A 22,049-nucleotide genomic window follows, 5' to 3' on the forward strand; every position below is an offset into this window, starting at 1 on the left:
TTCAGACAGTGCTTCGCTCTGGCTGCACTGTGTTAAGAAATACTTACACCGTGCAGCCAGAGCACAGTGCTGTTTGAAGAGAATAGACTGATGTGGAGCAACACTGCAAAGCAAAAGCGCATACAGTTCCTGCATGTGTCCCAGTCTTTCTGCAGACATGCTGCATTTTCTGCAATGACATCTCAGATCACAGCATTCTGCCTTGGGGTTCAAGACACACACAAAAAAACAACAACAAAAAAAACTAATATACAAATGTATTTGTATCTTAACGGCAGCTGCAGTAGAGAAAGTAGATTTGGTAAGGTATAAAAGCAATATAGTGCCACATGAAAGGTCATTGCAGTTCTTAGTTGTACTCCTATATATTAACAGCAAACATGGGCACTAATGTTTACAGATACTAGTATAGATTGTAGTCAGCTAAAACATATATACACAGTTTTGGAGACAATCTATTAAAGGGACATGGAACCCCAATTTTTTTTTGACCAGCTAGATCTTTTAACCTCTAAAAAATCAATTTATCTACTGTATGTAGGGCTGGAAATCCCCACTAGTTCAAAAACAACAACATAATACTGTAACAATTCTTAGCTAATGAGACACAAATTATTTCCACTTTTTCTCTTCTCAATGAAAGGGATTATACTCCATTGTATGTAAAAATGCCAAATGTGGAGGTAACCACCAAAATGTTTTTAGTTACATTGAGGTTAAATCAATGGTGCATTTAAAATATGACCAGCACTATTTTATAATGAAAAGCATACAAACGCACAGGTCAAACTATAAATTATGACTGCAAGTTCATATAGCCTAACACCTTTGTACAGTTTTACTGTCAAGCTGAACAAGGAAATAGACAGGCGTAAGTTTATCTGGTGATTAATCCCTAATTAACTGCACTGTCCTTAGTCAATGCATAGACATTTTATCTATAGGAGTGAGGGCAGCAGTTTGTGTTGTGAGAACGATTCTGACTATAAATCAGCACACAGCCAGTAGCAGACATACTCAACAGAGGGCCCTGGTGCAAAAATACCCCCCCCCCTCCCCAAAGGTTACTCAGCTGTAAGCAATAGTAATATATATATGCTGCTCTGTATAGTTATTTTGAGTATAGATATATAAACCTGCAACTAGCACTAACAAAAGGCTCCCTTGCATTAAGATTGTGCACACCTATGTAAAGACTGGCTCCTATGGGCCCCCCAGCAACTAGGCCCTGATGCCACTGCACCAATGGTAGTTCCGCCCCTACACACGGCCCTCTTTCCCCAGTAGTTTGTAAGTATAATGGCATAAAAATTGTCATTGTAAAGATTACTTACTTTTTTCTCTGTCAACAGAATGATTCTACCCATTGTGCCTAAAACCCCACTGACTGCTGAAAGAGGAGGCACACAATGGCCATCTTATGTTAAGATGTATCCCTTCGTTTGTGTAGCTTTGCATGACATTTAAAGATTAAAAGAAGTAAATATCACTAGCTATTGAAAAAGCTTTACTCGGATTAGCATGAAATGAATAAAGATAAAAGTCAGAATGTCTCCAACACAAGGAAAATATGCCCATGTTCTCATTTCACTCTTCATCTGTCAGCCTAATCTGCCGGACTTGCAAAGACACAAAGTAGAGACAGCACCACTTTTAAAGGGACAGTCAACACCAGAATTTTTGTTGTTTAAAAAGATAGATAATCCCTTTATTACCCATTACCCAGTTTTGCATAAACAACACTGTTATATTAATACACTTTTTACTTCTGTGACTAACTGGTATCTAAGCATCTTCTGACCGCCCCTAATCACATGACTTTTAGTTATTATCTATTGACTTGCATTTTAGCCAATTAGTGCAGTGTCTGCCACTAGCCACGGGCGTGATCACAATGTTATCTATATGGTCTACATGAGCTAGCTCTCCCCTGCTGTGAAAAGCACATAAAAGAGGCGGCCTTCAAGGGCTTAAAAATAATCATATGAGCTTTCCTAGGTTTGCTTTCAACCAGAATACCAAGAGAACAAAGCAAAATTGTAGATAAAATGAAAATTGGAAAGTTGTTTAAAATTACATGCCCTATTTGAAAAATGAATTTTTTTTTGGACTTTACTGTCCCTTTAACTATGGTCACTTCCCATACATATAAAATAAGTCCAGCCAGAAAAAAAAATCTGTATCCAACTTATATAGCAAAGTTTCAGGCCTGCGTTAGGTGTGCTTCTGCCTGTAACAGTGATTTTATTCTTGGATTTCAACATAAAATATACTAAAACAGTCATATATTTGAATGCAAAAATATTCAACTTACCCCCCCCCCCCCTGAACAAACGACATCTGACAAATGAGTAGGTTACACCCTCATATATGAAATAACTGCCAAGGTTGCCTTGGGCCTTGTGCCACCTAAATCTAACATCAGCTTTAAAAGCATATTAAACAGTAAATAGATGTCACAGAGAGGGGTGTACCAATACACTAATTCCACCTCTGCCCGTGAGGCTCTAAGGGGGCAAAAGGTTATGAGGGGTTAATAAACTTCTAAACCCCTATTCACTATAACCAGTATCACTAGTGTACAAAACAAGGTTAAATAAACTTAACAGTATATTTACTCCAGACAGGGCTAAACGCCAGCCCCTGCTTCCAATTTGCCACACACTAGACTACTTGTCCAGGTGTGATAGTTGGAGAGTGCAGGCATGAAGGGGTTAACAGCACAGGGTATCCAGCTACCGTATCCCAATTCATTACCAGGGCCTACAAGCCACCCATCTTAACCCCCAAATCCTTCCTATACCACCTGAAAACTCAATGGTCACAAATATTTACTGCTACTACCAGCGTGCCACAAACAAAGAGGTGCAGGCATTAAAGGGTTAACTTCAGAGGGTCTCCAGCTGCCTTATCCCAAGTCTTTACCATGACATAGGAGCCAACCCACATTCATCCCCAAAATCCTACCTACACCTCCCCGAACATGAACATTCATTTCCATCACCCAAAAACATATTACTCAGGGCTTTTTGGGCTACCATTTCTGTTATGTTGTTAGAAATAAAATATCAGCCATGACTAAGTTTTTAAAACAAATTAACATTATTTTTATTGCAATTTGTTTTCAATATTCAAACTCCACCCACCATTTGCCTTATTTGGGGGAGCCAATCTGGGCTTTAGTCCTCAGACAACCACTGTCATAAAGTTAAATGTATTGCATTTGTTATCTGATAAAGCCAATTAGATACAGATATGTAGCAGAGTTAGCACTGAAAAGTCAGCAAGGCTCTTTCAGGTTCTGAGAATTTAAAACTGCTCAATTCTCAGAGCAAAATTACATGAAAATGAGGCAAAATAAAAATATATTGCAAAGTTGCTTCATTATGCATAACTAAACATTTGATATAAAAAAAAAATCTTAATTATTTCAGTTATTTAAATTTTTAATATACAAGTGTAAAAGTTTAGTTTCTAGAAATGACTCTAGTTTCTATAAAGTAACAGCCTTCTTTGGACAGTCTCTTTTATTGCCTGTTTTATATATGTCCTTAATCATTGTCAGCAGGAGAATGAGATAACAGGAAAACTTTAGTTCAAACATGGCGGCACTCATTCATTTATAGAAACTCAGGAAGAGATGACAAAATAAACAATCAAAATATATTGGAGAGTTTTTTTAACTACACATAATTAAACATTTTAGGTTACAATCTCATACTGTTTATTATCTCTTTAAAGGGACATTATAAACTCATTTCTTCTTTGCATAAATGTTTTGTAGATCTATTTATATAGCCCATAAAGTTTTTATTTTAAAAAAAAAAAAAAAAAATGTATAGTTTTGCTTATTTTTAAATAACATTGCTCTGATTTTCAAATGCCTAACCAAGCCACAAAGTTTTATGTGAATACCGACATATACCTACTCCAGCTTGCTCCTGTTTGTGTAAAGGGTCTTTTCATATGCAAAGGAAGGGGGAGGGGGGTGTCTGATATTTCCCACTTGCAGTGGGTGTTCTTGTAACCTTTTAAACAGAGCTAAACTGGAAGCTTCTAAGTAAGTTTTTAAACGGTTTTATACTGGATTTTTATATCGGTATCTGTGCATATTATTCTTTATAGTAGTGTCTATTACATACAGTTATATGAAAATTGGTGTATACTGTCCCTTTAAAGATAAACAGTCAAACCTATTGCACTCAAACCCTTAGGTGAGGTCATTGAACAGAAATTACCTCATACCAAATCACTCCCCTTTACCCTATTTAAACTAATCATTCAAATGGAGGCTGCAGTCATGTATTTTTTTATGTATACTTCTTATCCCAATTTTCATGTATGGGCCCTCTGCAGCAACTGTCAGGTTAACCAGAATTAAAAGGACATAATTGTTTAACCCCTTGAGTGCTAACGACGGCTCTGAGATGTCGCAAATTTTCTCAGCAGGTGCTAAGGACGGCTCAGAGCCGTCACTAGCACTCACCCACCTTGAGGGCAATCTGGGGGCTCCCACCCCGGTGATCTGGCCTGAATAGTGAGAGGCATCGCCGGGGCTTCACGTTTCGTGCGGTGACATCACTGCGCAACTTTATTTAAGATTAACAATGGACAATATAGGGAGATGGGGGCATGCTGCTTAGATGCCTGTATCTAAGACATCTAAACAGCTACAGACCCCCAAGACCCACCGTTGGAAAGGTAATTGCCTAACCTTTCCAATGGTATACGTTTTGAGGATCTGGGAAAAAAGTAAAAGTGTAAAAAATAAATATATTTCAAAAAGTAAAAAAAAAAAAAAGAAGATCAAAACCTGCTCAGCACCCAGGTGGGAAATGGATTAGCAGCCAAAGGGACACTAAACACAGAAAATGTATTTCATGATTCAGATAGAAAATACAATTTGAAACAAAATTCTAATTTACTTATATTGTCTATTATGATTAATTGTTTAGATATCCTCTGTTGAAGAAATAGCAATGCACATGAATGAGCCAATCACAAGGCATCTATGTGCAGCCACCAATCAGCAGCTACCGAGCCTATCTAGATATGTTTTTCAGCAAACGATATCACGAGAATGAAGCAAATTAGATAATAGAAGTAAATTAGAAAGTTGTTTAAAAATGTATGCTCATTCTAAATCTTGAAAGAAAAAATTTGGGTTTCATGTCCCTTTAATGTTTCAGAGCATTTTATTTGTACACTATTGTTTGCATATAACTATGTGTTATACTCCTGCAGCAATGCACTTTTGGTAACTCACACATCTGGTAAGCCAATGACAAAAGACATATGCACACAGTCACCAATCAACAGCTAGCTCCCAGTAGTGCATTGCTGCTCCAAAGCCTACCTAGGTATGTGTTTTAAACAAAGAATATAAAAAAAAACAAAGTAAATTTGATAGTAGCTGTAAACTGATAAGTCTCTTTAAGGGTTATTAAACACATATTGTAAACTTCAGGATTATGAACCTTTATATATAAGAATAATTTTGCAATTAAATCTGCAGCTCTATTTTGTCTAATGAGTATATTGTTTAATGTTTATTATTTTCATTGATTTCCCTGTCCACAGAACAAAAGAACCCCTGCTAACCAATCACAAACTAATATTCAGATATATCACAAACTCTGTTTGCACATGTGCAGACTGGGGTAGCCTGCACTCTTGTATTCCCTTAAAGGGACATTATACACTCATTTTTTCTTTGCATAAATGTTTTGTAGATGATCTATTTATATAGCCCATAAAGTTTGTTATTTTAAAAAATGTATAGTTTTGCTTATTTTTAAATAACATTGCTCTGATTTTCAGACTCCTTACCAAGCCCCTAAGTTTTATGTGAATACTGTCAGCTACCTTTATCCAGCTTGCTCCTGTTTGTGTAAAGGGTCTTTTCATATGCAAAAGAAGGGGGAGGGGGGGAGGGGGGGGAGGGTCTTATTTCCCACTTGCAGTGGGCTTTCCAGTTGCCTTTTCAACAGAGCTAAACTGAAAGCTTCTAAGTACGTTTTTAAACAGTTTTATACTGGATATTTATATCAGTATCTGTGCATCTTATTCTTTATAGTAGTGTCTATTACATGCAGTTATATGAAAATTAGTGTATACTGTCCCTTTAAGGACGTTTAGTTACTACTGCAAAGAATGATTTTCTTATCATGATTGTTGATCATGGGACATAAAGTTGGGATAGAGACAAAATATAATAATATGTATTTTAATTACTTTACCTGCAAATTTATCCTGCAGTGCCTCTCCATTAACCCTTTCTTTTAAGTTTCTGAATTGTACAGCTCTAACTCCCCCCACACAATTCCTTCTATGGCTGTATCTATATCTACCTTTGTTTGGTAGAATGCAGAAGTACACAGTCATCTGCTGGAGCATGCCTAGAAGCAAATAAGCAGCTGTGAACTCAGTAAAAATACAATGCCTGTGTTTCTGATGCTAAACACTGATATGCGGGTGGATCAGACTACTCCAGACAGCATGGCTATGAAACTAATTTTGCTTATTTTTGAAAATTATTTTAAAATACTTGCCAGCTATTTTTTTATTTATTTTTTAAATATGCAAACTATTTTACTTAATTAGTTAGCCCTTTTAGAATATGCACAGATCGCAACATGTTTTATGGCACTTTAAGCCCAGTTTTTAGTTGTATTTTACAGCAAAAGGTGTTTCACTTGCAATAATGAAACATTTTATGTGTTGTTGAAATGTCAAGTTTAATGGTCCTTTTACATTACTTAACTGTCTCTTTAAGGGCAATTTATCTATGTAACACATGTTGATTACTTATTGATGTTAAGTTAGAACTTCTTACAGAAAGGAAAATTATTACAAAACATTTGTTCCAGGTATTCCAGATCTTAAAGTGACACTAAAGTCAAAATTTAACTTTTAAATATTCAGACCAGAGTGTGCAGTTTAAAAAACAATACAATTTACTCCCATTATAAAACTGTGCACATTATTTTTATATGCACACTTTGTGAGGCACCCTCTCCTACTGAGCAACCGTTCACAGTATATACATATATGAGTCTGTGATTCACTAATGGCTGTCACATGATATAAAATGGAAAAAAAGCTATTGCACTGTCTTTTTTTAAAAAAATTTAAACAGTCTACACCAAAATTGTTATTGTTTAAAAAAGATAGGTAACGCCTTTAGTACCCAGTCCCCAGCTTTGCACAACCAACATTGTTATATTATTAATATACTTTAAACATTTAAACCTCTAAATTTCTGTTTTTAAACCACTACAGGCATCCTCTTATCACATGCTTTTTTTATCAGCTTTTCACTACAAGGCACAGCTAATTCATGTGTGCCATATAGATAGCATTGTGTTCACTCCAGTGGAGTTGTGCAGGAACCAGCACTAATTGGCTAAAATGCAAGTCAATAGATAATAAATAAATTGCTCTGAGATAAGAGGGCTATCTGCAGAGGCTTAGATACAAGGTAATAATAGAGGTAAAAAGTATATTATTATAAACTGTGTTGGTTATGCAAAACTGGGGAATGGGTAATAAAGGGATTGTTTATCTTTTTAAACAATACACATTTTGGAGTAGTCCCTTTAAGAATTTGATTCTGCAATTCTACTGTGCTTTAACCCATGGAAGGTCATCTGATGGCTGACAGAGCTAAAAGGGCTAAGATAAGATATGCAATGTGATTGTTTAATAGGGCTCCATATCAAAGGGATATGAAACACAAATATTTTCTTTTGAGACTGAGCATACGGTTTTACAAAAGTTTCCAATTGACTTCTCTTATCAAATTTGCTTCATTCCCATGGTATTCTGCGTTGAAGAGATACCCAGGTAGGCATCTGGAGCAATACATGACAGGGAATAGCGCTGCTATCTAGAGCTCTTGCAAATGGATAACATTCTCGCAAAACTGCTGCCATATAGTGCTCCACACATATGCATGTTCATGAGATTATGCCCCTGCTTTTCAACAAAAGATACCAAGAGAACAAAGAAAATGTCATAATAGAAGTAAATTGGAAAACTTTTTTTATATTTAAATTGCATGCTTTATCTGAGTCATGAAAGAAAAACGGCATTAAAGGACCACGAAAGTCAAAATTAAACTTTAATGAATCAGAGAGTTTACAATTTTAATCAACTTTCCAATTCCCATCCATTATCTAAATATCCACAATCTGTTTATATTTACACTTTCTGAGGCACCAGCGCCTACTGAGCATGTGCAGTATTCACAGAATATACGTAAATACATTTTGTGACTGGCTGATGGCTGTCACATGATGCTGGGGGGAAGGGAAATAAAACAAACATTGAAACTTGTCAAAAAAAATAATCTACTACACATGTGAAATTCAAAATAAGTGCTTATGCATTGTCTATTTAGTATGCATTTATTGATTATGTTATTGTACTGTGTTTAGTGGTCCTTTAAGGTGATTTCTTCAGAACCAAAGATATAGATGAACGAAAGAAGGAAATTACACTTTAAAAATAAAAAGCACAGATTTTTAAGCAATATCTAAGACAGATTATACTACAGTCTTTACGTTGTTAAAATAATCAATATCAGTATTTCATAGATCATTGTGTGTGCGCTTGAGTCAGTGTATATTTATTGATTGATAAATTGTTAAATTTATTGTTAGTTCAAGTGCACCAATGATCTATTTTTAATCCAAAGCGGTGAGCATAGTTTTTCCACTGCTGTATTATCCCGTAATGAAAGAAAGATTTGACCCTAGACATTTGGCCTGACATCCTCTGCTTCGGCACATACATGTTCTTTAGAACAGAGGCAAAAAAAATCAATATTGTTATTTAATCCAATGGACTTTAATGGAATACAATACATTTTAAAGAAAGTCATTTACTTAACATCCCAGATTGTGCTTCTAAACGTAGTTGGGATAACCTTTGTACGACACAACTGTATCAGTAATGATTTCTGCACAGCACTTACATTCACTGAATGCAACGTTAATCTATATTTGTAACTATAAGTAATATCCTTATGTATGTGGGCTTCTCCATCTTTTTCATCATCTTAGGAATTAATATAATGTTGTATAATGAAGCTTTTCCGCTTTTTGCAACTTGCACACAGAAATGCAACTACAAAAAGTTCACTTTATTTTAGGAACATCAATCTATCGACATACCCTTCACTGGTTCTTAAAAAAAAAAAAATATATATATATATATATATATATATATATATATATATATATGGTGTAGTGCCACAATATTCAGGGTAAAACCAATTTGCTTTTGTCTATTTATATGACCATTCACAGGCATGTTTTACTTTAAAGTTAAGGTTTGTTTTTTTTTACAAAGAAGGCCAGCCACTAATGGAACACCTGGCCAGAGGGCAGGTAACAGGACACTTCAGCAGGTAATCACTGTCTTCCAGGCTACAGCTCCGAAAAGGAACAGTAAATATAGTAGCTTTGCATAATCAACAAATGCATGGTAAAAAGACAATGCAATAGCACTTAGGGGCCCATTTATCGAGCTCCGAACAGAGCTTATGGGAATGTGTTTCCTGTCTGCCTGCTCTGATGAGGTGGACAGGAATCGCCGGAAATCAACCCAATCGAGTACGATCGGGTTGATTGATACCTCCCTGCTGGGGGCCAATTGGCCGCGAGTCAGCAGGGGGCGGCGTTGCACCAGCAGCTGGTGCAATGTTAAATGCGGAGAGCGTATTGCTCTCCGCAATCAGCAAGGTCTTGCAGACCTGATCCGCACTGTCGGATCAGGTCCGCAAGACCTTTGATAAATAGGCCCCTATATCTGAATTTTATATAAGTAGTAGATTTTTTCTGACAAAGTTCAAAGTTATGTCTATTTCCCCTCCTTCTGTATCATGTGACAGCCATCAGCAATCACAAATGCTTATCCGAATATTCTGTGAATTCTTGCACATGTTCAGTAGGAGCTGGTGTCTCAAAAAGTATAAATATAAAAAGACTGTGCACATTTTGTTAATGGAAGTAAATTGGAAAGTTGTTTAAAATCGAATGCTCTATCTGAATTATGAAAGTTTGATTTTGACATGAGTGTCCCTTTAACCCTTTGAGTGCCAAGCACATTTGAGGGTTTTTTAATTTTACATTTTTAATTTATTTTATTTTTTTTACTTTTTTTCTTTGCATTCCCCAAGACTTATACCATTGGAAAGGTTAGGCGATTACCTTTCCAATGGTGGGTCTTGGGGGTCTGTAGCTGCTTAGATGCCTGAGATACAGGCTTCTAAGCAGCATGCCCCCTTTCCCTATATTGTTAATTGTATTTTTTTACATAAAGTTGTGCGGTGACGTCGCCACGCAAAACGGGAAGCCCCGGCGATGCCTGTTAGTCTACAGGCACGATCGCCGGGGTAGGAGCGGGTGGGAGCCCCCAGATCTCCCTCAAGGTGGGAGAGTGCTAGCGACGGCTCTGAGCCGTCGTTAGCACCTGAGTGAGAAACTCTGCGACAGCTCAGAGCCGTCGTTAGCACTCAAGGGGTTAAGATCAATATCTGGGACTACAACTACCACAATCCCACCCTGCTGAATGCTGCTATTAAGAATATCTTAAATTGAGTGACAATAAGCGTTTCTTTGGTGCCTAAGGGGTGCAGGGTGAGAACACCAGGGTCGAGGTGGATGGTTCAGATATGAGCTCACGGTTATTAATGGCCATCCACACACAGCTGGCCACTGGTTTTGGCAGGTTCCTTTCATGCGCTGTGCTCTGACCCAGTGTAACTAGGGAGCTTCTATCTGCACTACAAGATCTCTTTTCACTGATCACTGCGTTTTAATGCATGCAAACCATGAGGGATGCATATTTAGTTCTCAAAGTGCAAATGTCCCACTGATATGACCCAATTCGAATTCATGTGTGTATTATGGAGTCGCCACATAGTGCAGATACAATAACAACAGACACGTTCCTATTTATAGCTCTGGGTTTGTTTGTTTTTTAGCTAACTTAATACAGTACACTAAATAAAAAAGGATTTAATTGACACATTGGGGCCTATTTATCAAGCTCCATATGGAGCGGGAAGCCTTGTGTTTCTGGCGAGCCTAAAGACCGCTGCTCCATAACCTGTACACCTGCTCTGAGGAGGCAGACAGCGATCGCCAGAAAACAACCCGATCGAATACGATTGGGTTGATTGACATCCCCTGCTAGCGAATCTGCAGGGGGCGGCATTGCACCAGCAGTTCACAAGAACTGCTGGTGCAATGCTGAATGCGGAGAGCGTAATTCTGTCCGCATTCAGTGATGTCTGTCGGACATGATCCGCTGATAGACATTTAATAAATAGGCCCCATTAAGTGAACTAGTAGAGAATAAAAAATCTACAATTTGTGACAATCAGGGAAAAAAATCACTTACTCTGATTACTCTGTTTTAACTACATGAGGACTAGCTGTGCTCATATTGATTTAGTTTTTAAACCACTGTACACTACACTGTTAAAGATTTCTAATGAATACAGATAGTTCTCTTTTACCTTGAAGTGTCCAGAACATATCTGATCTGCACAGTTACTGAACACCAGCAACATGCCAAATTCATAAAGGGGATTTAAACACATATTTATATGCAAGCAATAGTGCAATAAAAGAATATACACACACATATAGATAGAGATAGATAGATAGCTCTTCTCATGACTTCCTTCTCTCCTCCTCTCGTTACCTCCTCGCATTCCCATCTACAAGACTTCTCCAGACTGACCCCTATTTTGTGGAACTCTTCCTCGCTCTACATTACTCTCCCCTAGTTTTCAATCGTTCAAGCGCTTCTGTTCAGGGATGCATATAATATACTCTAACATTTTCCTATCTTAGTTTCTCTCCTCCTTTAGTTATCCCCTTGAACCCTCTTAGCATGTAAGTCTACGAGCCTAGTTTAAAACAGTGAAACTGTTGGCAGCGCCCTCTATCCCTTTGCCCCCCCCCCCCCCCATAATTGTCACCTTGCATATTAGACCCATGTTTTTAGCGCTACAGAATCTGTTGGTGTTCTACAAATAACTGATAATAATAATAGACAGACAGACAGACAGACATACACACAATAAATGAGACTCATCTCTGTCATGGTTTTAATTGATTCTGCATTATTATGAACAATAGACACAGCTGCTAAATATGAAACAACAATAGACATCTGACTAAGCAACTGCTCTGAGTTAGCAGCCATTCTTCAGCTAAGTCAGAGGTGTCCGACAAAAGAAGCCAGTTGAATAACTAGATCAACTATACTTAGATCAAGCCATGCAGAAAGGAGCAACATCTATTAATGCTATAGAAATACTTAGAAATGTCTGGGAGAGGAACTTCCTTGGAAGGATACATGAATGTACACCATGTCATAAGTGCACCTCTTCATGTGCAAACCTTATCTAAAAAACGATTATTATCTTTCAACTCTACAATGAAACCACAGGCAAAACTAATCAACAAACTGACTTGCTTCTCTACCCTAGAGAATAATCACCTAACAAATGCATTCTGTCTATTTATCACTGTGTGTTTCATATTTTAGTCTTGTTTTAAGTTACTTTAGTGTGTAAACATACCACTGTAACTTGATACAGATACTGCTGTAACTTGATAGACACAAAGGTAGGTAGACAGATAGATAAGATATTTTTATATCTCTAGACATTGTCTTGCATTGCCTTGTAGCTAGTACAGTTACTTTATATTTGTGGTTTAACCATACTTAAACATCGCACTGCATATTATTTTTAACAGTCCATATTGTAAGCCACATGTTGCAGAAATCTAGAGTATTAATGATTGGTTGCTTCCGAGCTCTGTTTTATCCAATTAATATAGATTTCCTTAAATCGCTCCTAATGACACCTTGCTTCTATTTGTTGTGCTCTTTTGCATTTCTTTATTTAAAAGGGACACTCAAGTCAAAATAAATTTTTATGATTCAGATAGAACATGCGGTTTTAAGACACTTTCCAATTTACTTCCATTATCAAATTTTGCACAGTCTTTTTATATTCACACTTCAAGTATACGTATACTAGTCTGTGATTGGCTGATATCTGTCACATGATACAGGGGGCCGGAAAATGGAAGAAGAAAAAATTTTGTCAGAAAAAAAAATCTACTGCTGATTTGAAATTCAGAGTAGGTGTTAAATGTATTTTTATTATGCACGTGTTAATTAAGGAATTCTACTGCATTGAGTGGTCCTTTAAAAAAATAGGTTATTAAAAAAATTCTGATGCATCAGTGAACAGATGAGAGAGTATGGACAAAGGCTTCTACCCATGCAGACCTGCTAGGATTAGGAGATAAGGACGGTTTATACTGACACCAAAGAAGGGGGTCTGCAGTGCACACACTTCAATCTGTGCATTCCTACAGAACAAACCCTGGCAATCATTACTTTGTAAAGGAAAGACTTGAAAGATTTGGCCATTGAATTAGGGTCATCTGCTCTTTATCAGAAGGGTAAGCCTAGTTCTGGCAAGTTTCTAACCTTTTAACCCAGTGAAGTCTTTATTAGCCCACACATAAATAGAATTTCTACATTGAGTGCAACCTCCAGTTTCCACTTTTTAAACTTTAGGATTTGGGATCTTCTGCTGTGCCCAGGCCTAAAACTGACTGCACAGGTTACATACATGAGTGTAGTCTTCTGTATCCAAGTTCTTAAACTAATTTGCCAATGAAGAACTTAACTCTGTTTTAAGAAAGAGTGTCCGTTTTATGCTTATTCTCCACCCGTTTAATATGTATAACTCTACTAAAGCAGTTATTCATGAGGGGGTTCAAAATTGGATTTTAAAATGCCCCAAACAAAGACAAAGAATAAGACTTTTTTTATTTCTTCTTTAAATATCTAAATGATGGCTATGTTATTAATTCAGTTAAACAATGTTCTTAGAGAAAGTTAAACTAAAACCACTAAATTCTAAAGATCCTTTTTTTTTCTCAGTTACATAGAAATCAGAGAATCTGCATATATTAGATTATCACAGCCATGTTCCTGAAAGTTATTCTGTTTTTTATAAAAAAAAATAAGCTGGTAAACAGACAAACTTCACAGCAAGAACACATGCTGATAAAGCAATCAGTAGCATTCACCCAGTTTTTATTCTTTTGTGCCACCAGAAATATGACCCCCATGCACAATTTCCATAGCTGTGTGTATTTATATTCGTTAAAGACATTCATCGTCTTTGCATTAATTTCTAGGAGACAGTGAAAAAAAAAAAAAAAAAGGTTTACATGGGACAAACAGAATAAAAACCGACTTAACCCTGAGTACACATGGACTCTTTTCTCCGATTTGCAAAGCTCCTCCATGTGAAAAAAAGCTTTAGGATATTCTCAGAGTAACCAACTGATGTCTCTGTTAGAAAAAAAAGGCTTAGTAATCAAGTTAATATTCATTGCTGTTGATTACATGCCAAAGATAAACAGTTATTTTCAAAGCTAAATGAAATATTCAGTCAAAACTGGGAAATCTTTCTTCGAGTATGTGAATGTTGCTACCGCTCAGAGAGAAAGTCCCCATCAGAAAGTACTATGAGACTACCACCTGTTTTCATAGCTAACCTGCCGTAAGAGCCCATTTTTATTTAAAAGCAACTTTACAATTATAAAATGTATTTTTCACACATGAGATGGACCTGAGCTGACACTACATTTATTATCTTCTGATCCCCAATGTTTTTTTTTCTTTGCAGTTCTCATTTTTTTACCTTAAAGGGACAGTCAAGTGCAAAAAAAACTTTCATGATTCAAATAGGGTATGTAATTTTAAACAACTTTCCAATTTACTTTTATCACCGATTTTGCTTTGTTCTCTTGGTATTTTTAGTTGAAAGGTAAACCTAGAAGGTTCATATGCTAATTTCTTAGACCTTGAAGGCCGACTGCAATCTAAATGCATTTTGATAGTTTTTCACCACTAGAGGGCATTAGTTCACATGTTTCATATAGATAACATTGAGCTCATGCACATGGATTTACCATGGAGTCAGCTCTGATTTGCTAAAATGCAAGTCTGTCAAAATCACTGAAATAAGGGGGTCGTCTGCTGAGGCTTAGATACAAGGTAATTACAGAGGTAAAACGAGTATAATAATAACTGTGTTGGTTATGCAAAACTGGGGAATTGGTAATTAAGGGATTATCTATCTTTTAAAACAACAAAAATTCTAGTGTTGACTGTCCCTTTAAGTTTAGCAAATACAGTTTAAGAGTGTTTAGTACCATCTTCTGCTAGGTATATATTTTCATCATGTTAAATCTGGGCCCCCTTTTTTTCTTTTTTTGTCAATGGAGTACCTGAATCCAGTGGCAGTTCTAGGGAGAATACCATGGTGCCACATGCCCTATATTTGATAGCACCTTTTTAAATGTCCAATGCTCTATGCTGTCTGGCAGCAGTGTTTGCAACAATAATAATGGTATATGCTAAATCACATAAAAGTGGTTTAGAATATCTGTAAAAAGCTGACAAGAAATGCAGGGGAGCATGCATCTGGCATGTCCAGTTACTTTATTTCCATATATGGTTTTCTATCAAATCTTGCATGAGTAAGGTGAAGTCCCACAAGATTACAGTAAAACAAAGTCCCTTTAAGTCACATGCTCAGATCTGAGCATACCGCAGTATGCTGTCATGAATAGGAGCTCATTTTCAACAAGTTTATTTCATATTCCAACTATCATGACCCTTTAAACAAAGCTACCGTATTCTTGCCACATAACACCACTCTTTCATGATCTACACTGGCTTCTTGTCAAGTACCAGATTTACTTCAAGCTTGATACACCGATATACAGAGCTCTGCATAACTAGGGTCTTGATTACCCTTTTCTCTACCTGTCCAAATACAGAGATTTCCCAGAAATATATTTATCTACCAGTGTGGCACAAACAAGCAACATGGAAATAACGACATTTTCTGCATTAGACAACCACAGATGTCCCCTCTGACATTTCAAAAGCAAGTAAATATGTTTGTTCGCCCAAGCTTCCCATAATACAGTATAATTAGCAGTGATACCCTATCCTATAAATATTTTACATGTATTATTTTCTTATGATTACTCTCCTTTTCTAGAGCTACATATATACATTATTATTATAATGAAACTGGAAGTCCACACAGCAAGATTAATATTTCCCTTTTACAGTAAATGTGGCTATCAGAGTTGCCAAAAAAATTACATTATAATCTTAATCTTATTTAATTTGTATATACTATAATACATAGACAACAAACTATGGTCCTTGGATAATCTATACATTTAAAAGGACATTAAACACTAAATACATTTATTAGCATAGTATTGAGGGTGCTCCCTGCCTCCCTCTAGTCACGGGTGCCGCCATGTTAAACTATCTACAGGTGAAACTCGAAAAATTAGAATATCGTGCAAAAGTTCATTTATTTCACTAATGCAACTTAAAAGGTGAAACTAATATGTGAGATAGACTCATTACATGCAAAGCAAGATAGTTCAAGCCGTGATTTGTCATAATTGTGATGATTATGGCTTACAGCTCATGAAAACCCCAAATCCACAATCTTAGAAAATTAGAATACAACATGCAATCAATAAAACAAGGATTGTACATAGAACAATATCGGACCTCTGAAAAGTATAAGCATTCATACTGTATGTACTCAGTACTTGGTTTGGGCCCCTTTGCAGAAATTACTGCCTCAATGCGGCGTGGCATGGAAGCTATCAGCCTGTGGCACTGCTGAGGTGTTATGGAAGACCAGGATGCTTCAATAGCAGCCTTCAGCTCTTCTGCATTGTTCGGTCTCATGTCTCTTATCTTTCTCTTGGCAATGCCCCATAGATTCTTTATGGGGTTCAGGTCAGATGAGTTTGCTGGCCAATCAAGCACAGTAATCCCACGGTCATTGAACCAGGTTTTGGTGCTTTTGGCAGTGTGGGCAGGTGCTAAGTCCTGCTGGAAAATGAAGTCAGCATCCCCATAGAGCTCGTCTGCGGAAGGAAGCATGAAGTGCTCCAAAATCTCCTGGTAGGCGGCTGCGTTGACCCTGGGCTTAATGAAGCACAGTGGACCAACACCAGCAGATGACATGGCTCCCCAAATCAACACAGACTGTGGAAACTTCACACTGGACTTCAAGCATCTTGCAGTGTATGCCTCTCCATTCTTCCTCCATACTCTGGGTCCTTGGTTTCCAAATGAGATGCAAAATTTGCTCTCATTAGAAAAGAGGACTTTGGACCACTGAGCAACAGACCAGGTCTGTTTTTCTTTAGCCCAGGTAAGACGCTTCTGACGTTTGTTTTTCAGAAGTGGCTTGACAAGAGGAATACGACATTTGAAGCCCATGTCCAGGATCCGTCTGTGTGTGGTGGCTCTTGATGCACTGACTCCAGCCGCAGTCCACTCCTTGTGAAAGTCCCCAACACTTTTGAATGGCCTTTTCCTGACAATCCTCTCCAGGCTGCGGTCATCCCTGCTGCTTGTGCACCTTTTTCTTCCACACAACTTTCTATTAATGTGCTTTGATACAGCACTTTGAGAACATCCAACTTCTTTTGCAATTACCTTTTGAGGCTTTCCCTCCTTATGGAGGGTGTCAATGATGGTTTTCTGCACAACTGTCAGGTCAGCAGTCTTTCCCATGATTGCGATTCCTACTGAACCAGACTGAGAGACCATTTAAAGGCTCAGGAACCCTTTGCAGGTGTTATGGTTTAATTAGCTGATTAGAGTGGGACACTTTGAGCCTAGAATATTGCACCTTTTCACAATATTCTAATTTTCTGAGATTGTGGATTTGGGGTTTTCATGAGCTGTAAGCCATAATCATCACAATTATGACAAATAACCGCTTGAACTATCTTGCTTTGCATGTAATGAGTCTATCTCATATATTAGTTTCACCTTTTAAGCTGCATTAGTGAAATAAATTAACTTTTGCACGATATTCTAATTTTTCGAGTTTCACCTGTATTTCACTCCAATCTAGTGCTGCTGTGTTTGCACATTGGTGGCTACTCTCCTTCAGATACCAGCAGTGCAACCTAGGTTCCATAATGGCAGCCCCTATGATTAGAGGGAGGTGCATGAAATGTATTTAGTGTTTAGTGTCCCTTTTAAAGGAGACACGCTCAGCCTGACCACAAACAAAGTTGGAAAAATGACATGCTTGTTCAAGGGTATAGTTCCCACTCAGGATACAGCCTCTTTAGCTCAGTATGCCTTTCACAGAGGACTGTGATTCAAGCAGGACTTTAGATATGCACAATTGATTTGTGAATTGCAATGTTCATTTAAAGGGATACTAAACCCATGTTTTTCCTTTAATAATTCAGATAGAGCATGCAATTTTAAGCAACATTCTAATTTACTCCTATTTTCATTTTTTCTTCATTTTCTTGCCATCTTTATTTAAAAAGCAGGAATGTAAAGCTTAAGAGCCGGCCCGTTTTTGGTTCAGCACCTGGATACCGCTAAATGTAGCCACCAATAAGCAAGCGCTATCCAGGGTGCTGAACCAAAAACGGGCCGGCTCTTAAGCTTTACATTCCTGCTTTTTAAATAAAGATAGCAAGAGAACAAAGAAAAATTGATAATAGGAGTAAAATAGAAAGTTGCTTAAAATTGCATGCTCTATCTGAATCATTAAAGAAAAAAATTGGGTTTATTATCCCTTGAAGGGCCACAAGGTATGTCTGGAGCTAGTGGTTTTCCATTCTTTCAGGCTTGAACTCTGTTTCAAGACAAGGTCAGACTGGTATACTAACTACACAAGATTTCTCCTCTGTGAGAGGCATAGGGAGTTAAACAAAATAGTACCCTGAGACAGTGCCATCCCATTGAACAAGAACAGATTTTTCCAGCTTCCATTTTAGCTGAGAACATCTCTTTTCTTTGTTTTTAAAGTCGTCTGCAAATCTATCATTTTCATGGTGTCATCCAAGGTTAGAGGATGGTAAGAAACCCCTAAAAAAAGTAAAGCAACGTTGAGTTAAAGGGCCACTAAACCCAAAATCTTTCTTTCATGATTCAGATAGAGAATAGAAATTTAAACAACATTACAATTTACTTCCATAATTTATTTTGCTTCATTTTTTAAATATCCTTATTTGAATAAAAAGCAATGCACATGGTGAGCCAATCACATGATGCTTCTATGTGCAGCAACCAATCAGCAGCTAGTGAGCATATCTAGATATTCTTTTCATCAAAGAATATCAAGAGAATAAAACAAATTAGATAATATAAGTAAATTAGAAAGATGTTTAAAATTGCATTCTCTTTCTAAATCATAAAAGAAAAAAAGTGGATGGCATGTCCCTTTAAGTGCACTGCTTATCTTTTACAAATCGCACCTACTGTTTATAGGGAACAATAATGCGGCTTGTGGAAAAGAGATGTAATTGGGAACAAAAATGAAATACAAAGAAGCAAGCTTGCCTTGGAAACTAAACTGAGGCTAATTAACAAAATCAATTGCTTAACAGTCTGGCCTTTACATGTTTAGTTTAAAGGTTCCCTATATACAGGTTTCATATGGGATAAGAAAAGGCAATAAATAACTCATATCACCCAGGAGCTGTACCAAGCGGAATAACAAAATTACCCTCCCATTATAAATTCATGTGGGAATCAAATATGTGACCTGTACTAAACTATGTGTTTGCTCATTAACATTTATTCACTTTTAGAAATAGATACTCTGCTTTACTGCAACAAAATATATTCCCTAACAACCATCCTTTTTTGATGGAGGGTTAGATACCATACTAACTGTAAATTTAGTAATTGACTGTAACCAAAAACAAAACAAAACAACAACAACCTATTTAAAGGACTAGTAAATTTGCATACTCAACAGATCTATAAAAACACCATGCAATAGCATTAGTCTGAACTTTAAATGAGTAGTAGATTTTTTTCTGACAAATTTCAAAGTTAAGTCAATTTCGACTCCCCCGTATCATGTGACAGCCATCAATCAATCAGAAATACACATACGTATATTCTGTGAATTCTTGCACATGCTCAGTAGGAGTGGGTGACTCAAAGTGTAAATATAAAAAGACATTTTGTTAATTGTAAAGTTTAAAATAGCATGCTCTATCTGAATCATGAAAGTTTAATTTTGGGTTGAGTGTCTCTTTAAATCTTTTTTGTTGTTACAATCAGTTGCTGATTTTACATCTGGCATGTGCGCTAGTCTAGAGTATTTGAATGGACAGTCGAGTCAAAATTAAATTTTCATGATTCAGATAGACCATGCAATTTTAAACTTTACAATTTACTTTTATCAAATTTACTTTGTTCTCTTGGTATTCTTTTTTGAAAGCTAAACCTAGGTAGGCTCATATGCTAATTTCTAAACCCTTGAAGGCCGCCTCTTATCTCAGTGCATTTTGACAGTTTTTCCACAGCTAGACAGCGCTAGTTCATGTTTTCCATATAGATAAACATCGTGCTCACTCCCGTGGAGTTATTTATGAGTCAGCACTGATTGGCTAAAATGCAAGTCTGTCAAAAGAATTCAAATAAGCGGGCAGTCTGCAGACACTTAGATGCAAGGTAATTACATAGGTAAAAGTGTATTAATATAACAGAGTTGGTTGTGCAAAACAGGGGAATCGGTAATAAAGGGATTATATATCTTTTTAAACAATACAAAAATCTGGAGTAGACTGTCCCTTTAAACACTTGCTGTGAGACCAATATAATGTGACCATTTTGATACAAGATATTTCTGTTCTCCTGCTGAAAAATAACTTATCAGCCAAGACTGAATATTTAAAAAACAAATTAAAGCGATATAAAACAGTCTCATTGCAATATGCATTATTTACCATTTAAAAAATATTTTACCTTGTATTTCTTTTTTTAACTTTATTTGTGCGGGATCTATTACATCCTGTCACATCCCACAAGGGGGCTGTGTCTCTACAGGAAGGCAAAGAAAGCGCTTTTTCTTTGATGTTTTTGCTAAGAGACATCTGCTTTAGCTGCAATCAGTTTATTGACCATCCTCAGTAGAGGACTTTAGTTCCAAAATCATGGGACAGTAGAACTTATGTAACGTCAGTTCTCTTATCTCACTAAAGGCAGAGGCTACACAGAGAATTTCCAAGTGCTCATTTTGCAAGAACACAAGTAGGTTTTGCTGTTCTTAACACAATCTGTTTATTTTTATGTTTATTTGATTATACTTTTATTTTTTTTAGTTCATTAGAGTTTATAGTCCCTTCCCAAATTAATTATCATAAGTTTTTCCTCTTTATAAAATCTAATATGTTGTATGTCAAATTTTGTACATCAGCGTGTGTGTGTGTTCCATCTACAAGTGCTCTACTCATCTTTCATTGTGGTTTTAATATTGAGTTGTTTTGAAAATGGCCAACAGTTTGATCGGAAGCCTAGGGTGATAGTTGTCTTGGTGACACACACACAAATTGTCTCAAGCTTTACTTAATATTTTAAATATTCAGATGTCAAAAAACACTGATACCAGTGAAACAGAGTAAGAAATAGAATAAGACGCTACATTTTGTGTGCGCTAGATGAAAAAAAAAAATGGCTTAAACAAATCTTTTCTTTATTCCATTTAGTGCAGAGCTGGTCAAAGACCGTGAAACAAAACCAAGGTAGTGCTTTAGAAATACAGCCTGCAATAAGCCCAAGCAGGCGGCTCAACTGAAACCCAAAACCAGGTAACTTACTTGCTAATGAAAGATGAGCCCTTTGACTCAGAATGGCACCATGTTTGTTCAGGGCTAAGCATTGGTAAAATCCTTCATCAGATTGCTCTCCTTTCCTACCCTCAACCTCATGGATGTACAAGGACCCATTGTGTAATGCGGAGATCCGTTCGTTTTCTGAAATCTTTATTCCATTTTTCATCCAAGTGACTGTGATAGGGGCTTCTCCATGAGGCTGGCAATCCAAGATGACTGAATCTTTCCTTAAAACAATCACATCCTGTGGTTCTTTCACAAATAGCAAATCACTAAAACACCAAGCTCCTG

The 22,049-nt window shown here is 36.8% G+C and overlaps 1 protein-coding gene across 1 annotated transcript in view; it reads right to left on the reverse strand.

The window, feature by feature from the left end:
* The window catches only part of PRTG (protogenin), a 176,839-nt gene that overhangs the window by 149,644 nt on the left and 5,146 nt on the right, over positions 1–22,049 (reverse strand). The window contains exon 2 of the mRNA XM_053717502.1: positions 21,744–22,046. Within this exon, the coding sequence (XP_053573477.1) occupies positions 21,744–22,046 (303 nt within the window). The remainder of the gene's footprint in view (positions 1–21,743; positions 22,047–22,049) is intronic.

The sequence above is a fragment of the Bombina bombina genome, chromosome 6 (assembly GCF_027579735.1).
Source record: "Bombina bombina isolate aBomBom1 chromosome 6, aBomBom1.pri, whole genome shotgun sequence".
NCBI classification, from domain to species: domain Eukaryota; kingdom Metazoa; phylum Chordata; class Amphibia; order Anura; family Bombinatoridae; genus Bombina; species Bombina bombina.